Source organism: Herpailurus yagouaroundi, unplaced genomic scaffold (genome assembly GCF_014898765.1).
Source record: "Herpailurus yagouaroundi ecotype Mexico unplaced genomic scaffold, PumYag 222, whole genome shotgun sequence".
Lineage (NCBI taxonomy): Eukaryota > Metazoa > Chordata > Mammalia > Carnivora > Felidae > Herpailurus > Herpailurus yagouaroundi.
The window spans coordinates 18,834,770-18,840,382 of record NW_024412453.1 but is presented as its reverse complement, the minus strand read 5'-3'; the positions used below and the strand labels follow the sequence as shown (position 1 = coordinate 18,840,382).

The following is a 5,613-nucleotide window of genomic DNA, read 5'->3' as shown; positions in this document are numbered from 1 at the left end:
CATCCGTCCACCCCTGTGTCCTTTTTGTCCGTTAATCGAAGTCTCCTGCCAGTTGTCCGTCCACCTGTCCATCCGTGTCTTTCTGTCCGTACGTCCAACTCTCCCAGCAGCCATCTCTCCACCTGTGTCCTTCTGTCCAGTTGCAGCCCTCCCACCAGCTATCTGTCCGTCCACCCCTGTGTCCTTCTGTCCACGTCCAGCTCTCCCAGCCAGCTGTCCGTCTGCTAGCCCAGCGCGTTCCTATCCAGCCGCTCACTCACCCCCGCAGCCCCTCCTCTCCAGCCATCTGCACACCACACACCCCCTCCCACCTTCGGCCAGCCCCCTCCTGTCCCCTCTGCGGCCCCTGAGGCCCGTGCCAGCAGGAGTGATGGGGGGAAGGGGTGGAGGAGTCAGGGGGATGGGTGCTAGAGGAGGAGCGGCACAGGTCACAGGACGCCAGGGCGCCCTGCCGAATGCGGCATGTGCCAGGGCCGGGCAGGGGGCAGGACGCCCTAGGTCTGCATAGCTAGTCCCCAGTGGGGTCCCTGAGGCTGGAGGTGGCCTGGGGCTCTGAGGAGCAGAGGAGCAGGGGGCGGTGGGGCCCGGGGTGCGGGGTGGGTGTGAGGAACTGAACCGAGGAGGGACCGAGGTGGGGGTGCTGGCAGAGGGGCCCCCGGGGGCCACAGAGCTCCAGGGCCTGAAGGGACGGGTGGAGAACAGGGCTCGAAGGCAGTGTCGGGAGCCTGGCCAGGAGTGTGGGTGAGGGCGGCGAGGTGGGGCGCCGAGAGCCCAGCGGGTGGGGGCTGAGGCTGCCCCTGACCTCACTCTGCTTCTCTCTTCGTGTAGGTAGGGAACCTCGGCCTACTTTTCATGCTCCTGTTTTTTATCTATGCTGCCCTGGGGGTGGAGCTGTTTGGGAGGCTCGGTGAGTGTGCGCAGCTTCGCCCACGCGCATGCGGCCCCTCGGGCACCGGGTGCCCGCCCGGCAGACACCGGCCACCCGCCTCCTGCCCCATCTGTGTCCTCACCCAGCCGCCGCCCCCATCAGCCCTCACTGCCCAAGACCCGCCCGTGCATCGGCCTCACACAGGGGCATCCGCGCATCCGCAGGAGTGTGGTGCCAGACCCCTGACACGCATGCACACACGGATGTGCGCGGATACACACGTGTTCACGCCTAGCCCGGAGGACAGGGCCATACGTGAGCGTGAGGAAGTGTGCGCGTGCAGATACGCACTCGCACGTGCACCCGTCTCCCCGCTTCTTGTGGTCCCTGGGATGCAAACGCTGCCCCGTGTCCTTTTTAATGGTCACCGGGGATTCTTTCCACCCCCCAGGCCCGAGGCTCTGGCCAGCGTGGGCAGGGAGCAGGTGGGGACTTTCCAGGACAGCCCAGTCCCTTGGGATCTCCTCAAAAACACCCGATGTCACTGAGCGCTTAGTGGCTGCCGGCAGCCGCCAGCGTGGACTTGTCTATAAGGCCGCGGAGGTGGCTGTCACAGCTCAGGGTCTGCCCAGAGGGGATCCTGGGACTCAGCAGCTGGTGCCCCAGACCCCAGCCCCCCTATTCGGGGTGCTTCCTATGCCCCACGACAAGGCAGCCGTGTCCGTCCTGGCCCTGGGGCCCGAGGGCATGCTGACCTGAGAGGCAGCCCTGGGGAGCAGGGGTGCCCTCTGCTGGGGCTCAGCCAGAGCCGGCTGCCACGGAGGGCTTGGCCTGTGTACCCGCAGAGACCGTGTCCACCTGGAAAGTCTCACATGCCAGGGTGGGGCTCCAGGCAGCCCTGTTCCCCTCGCCCGGCCTTGAAAGGGCACGGCCCCCACAGAGGCCAGCACCCACCTGCCAGGGCCCCCGAGCTGCGCGTGGGTCCTTTTCCCCAAGAGAGCGCGATCTGCTCCCTGGGGGAGGGCAGGGCTCTCGGTTGGGTCCGGCGTGGCCCTGTGTGGCCTCGGGGCCCAGGGTATACACCGCCCAGCAGAGCCCTCAGGCTGACCGAGCGCGGGTCTCCCCGGCAGAGTGCAGTGACGACAACCCCTGTGAGGGCCTGAGCCGGCATGCCACCTTCTCCAACTTCGGCATGGCTTTCCTCACGCTGTTCCGCGTGTCCACGGGGGACAACTGGAACGGGATCATGAAGGTAGCGCCTGAGCCGTCGTGGGGGGCGGGGCGCCCAGGGTGCAGGGGGGGGAGGGGGGGGGGGGGCCGGGGGGGGGGGGGGGGGGCGCCCCGCAGTCGCCTGCTCTGCCTCCGCAGGACACGCTGCGGGAGTGCGCCCGCGAGGACAAGCACTGCCTCACGTACCTGCCAGCCATCTCCCCCATCTACTTCGTCACCTTCGTGCTGGTGGCACAGTTCGTGCTGGTCAACGTGGTGGTGGCCGTGCTCATGAAGCACTTGGAGGAGAGCAACAAGGAGGCCCGCGAGGACGCCGAGCTGGACGCCGAGCTGGAGCTGGAGGTGGCGCGAGGCGCCCCCGCCCGCCCCAGGCCCGCGGCCCCGCAGAGCCCGGACGCCCCCGGCCTCCTGGTCGTGCGCAAGGTGTCTGTGTCCCGGATGCTGTCCCTGCCCAACGACAGCTACATGTTCCGGCCCGTGGCGCCCGCCTCCGCCCCACACCCTCGCCCGCTGCCGGAAGCGGATGCGGAAACCTGCTCGGGTGAGGCCCCTGGAGGCGGCCGGTGGGAGGGGGCGGCCGGGCCTCCGCCAGGTGGCCGAGGCTGCAGCGTTCTCCCCTTCCTGCCCCAGGTCCTGCCCCGGGTCTGTCCACCTCTGCACACTCCCTGCCCGCGGAGCCCTGCACCTCCCTCCGGGTCTCTTCGGCCGCACCATCCCCAGCCAGGGACACCGACGCCCTCGGTGCCCTGTCCCCTCGGGGCGCAACCCGCTCCCCCAGCCTCAGCCGACTGCTCTGCAGACAGGTAGGAGAAGCCCTCCGAGTCCCGCGGCCCAGGCCTGGGGGCCCCACCGTGGTTCCCTCCCGTTTGAAAGATGAGTGGCGGGGGGACACCAGGGGAGGGGGGCACGCCCCTGCAGTCTGGGACGACGTACAGGGCCCAGGAACCGTGTCTCCTTGGGCACTAGTCTCAGTCCCGTGCGGCGCAGCACCCCTGAGCCTCGCCCGTACCCTGAGACCACTCTCCGCCTGCCGCGGCCTCAGATCCTCTCTCTGCCACGTGCCCTATGCTTGGGTTTCCGGGCCCTGCTGGCGCTGTGCAGGGTGGGGGCTCTGTGCCCAGCGGGGCCTCCCGAGCCACAGCAGGCTCTGCCCACGGGAGTTAAGGTCCTTAGTCCTCTGTCCTCGCTGTGCCCCCAGCACGAGTGGTGCGTTCGGCATAGGTGGGGCCCGGGGACGGCGTGTCCGCTTGCCCTGGGGAGTCTCGGTCCTACTCTGCGGGTGGGGTGGGGGTTCCCGCGCCCCTGGCTGCTGCCTGGGTCCTGCCCGGCCTCCTTGGTCACCTGACCCCGTATCCTTGCAGGAGGCCGTGCGCACCAGCTCCCTGGAAGGGCAGATGGCCGGCCCCAGGGATGGTGGCCCAGGCTGGGCGGAGCCCGGCGGGAAGACCCCCGTGAGGCAGGCGTCCCTGGGGGCCTCCGTACGGTCCCCACCCCGTTCCCCGAGGCCCGCCAGCGTCCGCGCCCGCAAGCACACTTTTGGGCAGCGCTGCGTCTCCGGTAGGCCGCCGGCCCCAGGAGGGGAGGAGGCCGAGGCCCCGGACCCTGCCGACGAGGAGGTCAGCCACATCACCAGCTCGGCGCAGAGCCCCTCGGCCTCCCCCGATGCCCCGGGAGCGGGCGGTGAGCCGGACCTGCACGGGTTCTGCGGCGTCGACGCCCAGGGCTTCCGGGGGCAGCCGGGCCAGGCGGATGAGCAGAGGCGGCCCTCGGCGGAGCAGGGAGGAGGGGACGGCCGCTCGGAGGTCCGGGAGGTGAAGACCCGGGTCCCGGAGGCGGAGCCCCCCTCGGGGGCCCGCAGGAAGAAGAAGATGAGCCCCCCCTGCATCTCCGTAGACCCCCCCGCAGAGGACGAGGGCACCGCGCGGCCCCCGGCGGCAGAGGGCAGCGGCACTCTGAGACGACGAACCCCGTCCTGTGAGGCCACGCCACACAGGGACTCCCTGGAGCCCGTGGAGGGGGCGGGGGCGGACATGGCCGCCAAGGGGGAGCGGCGCGCACAGGCGGCCTGCCGCGCAGAGCACCTGACCGTCCCCAGCTTCGCCTTTGAGCCGCTGGACGTGGGGGGCCCTGGCGGAGACCTGTTTGCGGACAGCGGCCACAGCGTGGCCCCTGAACCCAGAGCTTCCCTTTCGGGGGCCACAGTGCCTCCTGAACCCCACAAAACAGAGCCTCCCGTGCTCTCCAGCGACCCCCCAGAGAAGGGACGGGGGCTGCACCTCAAAGTCCTCCAGAGCCCCCCAAAGAAAGCGGGGTCCCCCCCGGCCACCCCCATCCCGGGTGACCACGTAGACAAGCCCGTGTAGCTGAGGGCACGGTGCCACACAGGTTTTAGCACTGGGGTTGGGGCGCACCCGGCAGGGTGGTGGCCCCGGGCAGGGCTGCGCGTGGACCCCAGCTCAGGCCCTGCGGAGGCAGAGGAGCCCGGGAGGCCGTCCGCCCAGGGAGAGGGAGGCAGACGCCGGGTCTGGACGAAGCAGAACAAGGGGTAGCCGTCGGCCTGGGAGCCTCCGGCCGGTGCGCTCGGGTTTGGGTTTTCCCAGCTCCGTCAAGGCGGTCTGAGGCCTGGTCAGCGGTCCCCTCGCGACCGCTGCATCCCTGGGACAAAGACCAGAAAACGACCAAAAAGAGGAAGTCGGAGGCTGCCCAGCAGAGCCCCGTCCTCACACCCACTTACTTTTCTAGGGAACACGTGCTCGGGGCCACCTGTGCTCTGGTTGGTGGCAGCTCGGTCCCCGAGGCCACCACGGCCACGCTTCACTGTTGCTCACGGTCTGAGTCCTCACCTGTTTGTCCCCCCTCCTCGTCCCCCTCTGTCCGCCTCCGCTCCCGGGCCCGCTGCCCAGCATCCGTGTTGGGGCGATAGAGGCACGCTCGCGTCCCCAGGGAGTGGGGTCCATGCAATAAGCCGGCGCCTCTGCTGGCGGCCCCGCCCGGGCTGGGAGGTTGCAGCAAAGCCCCTGCGGTTCGCGGACGTTTCTTTTACAAATTCAGGTTAAACGTTGCAATAATCTGATACAGGAAATTTGGCTGCTTAATGGAAGGGGGAAGGGGGTGGGGGGCAAAGCAAAGGGGAATAAATATTAACTTATTTAAGAAACGCGTTGGGTTATCGCCGTCGGGACCCGCACCACTGCCAGGAGCGCGGCGGGCCCGTTGCCTCACCGAGAGCGGAGCTGGGTGATGCTCCCGGGCCGGCCTCGGAGTCTCCATGGAGGCTTGGCCCGGCCCCCCTCTGGTTCTGGAAGAAAGAGCCAGGCTCACGAGAGGGGAACCAAGTTCACACGTGGGCATTCACACTCTGGGGAAACTTGGCAAGTTTTTGCCAGGGCTCCCAGCAGGGCTGGGTGCTGGGGGGCGAGCTGCTGAGGCTGCACCGCCTGCCCACTCGGTCCTCTTCCTGCCCCGAAGACTCTGGCCCTGACCTTTGACCTGCCCAGTGCCCCGCTGGCCTCCCA

The 5,613-nt window shown here is 69.1% G+C and overlaps 1 protein-coding gene across 1 annotated transcript in view; it reads left to right on the top strand.

Moving 5' to 3' along the window:
- Positions 1 to 5,171, top strand: part of CACNA1H (calcium voltage-gated channel subunit alpha1 H) — a 68,049-nt gene extending 62,878 nt beyond the window's left edge. Inside the window, exons 32-36 of the mRNA XM_040458691.1 lie at positions 829 to 907; positions 1,999 to 2,120; positions 2,237 to 2,639; positions 2,729 to 2,901; positions 3,460 to 5,171. Coding sequence (XP_040314625.1) covers positions 829 to 907; positions 1,999 to 2,120; positions 2,237 to 2,639; positions 2,729 to 2,901; positions 3,460 to 4,461 — 1,779 coding nt within the window. The 3' untranslated portion in view covers positions 4,462 to 5,171. The remainder of the gene's footprint in view (positions 1 to 828; positions 908 to 1,998; positions 2,121 to 2,236; positions 2,640 to 2,728; positions 2,902 to 3,459) is intronic.
- The last annotated feature ends 442 nt before the right edge of the window (positions 5,172 to 5,613 follow it).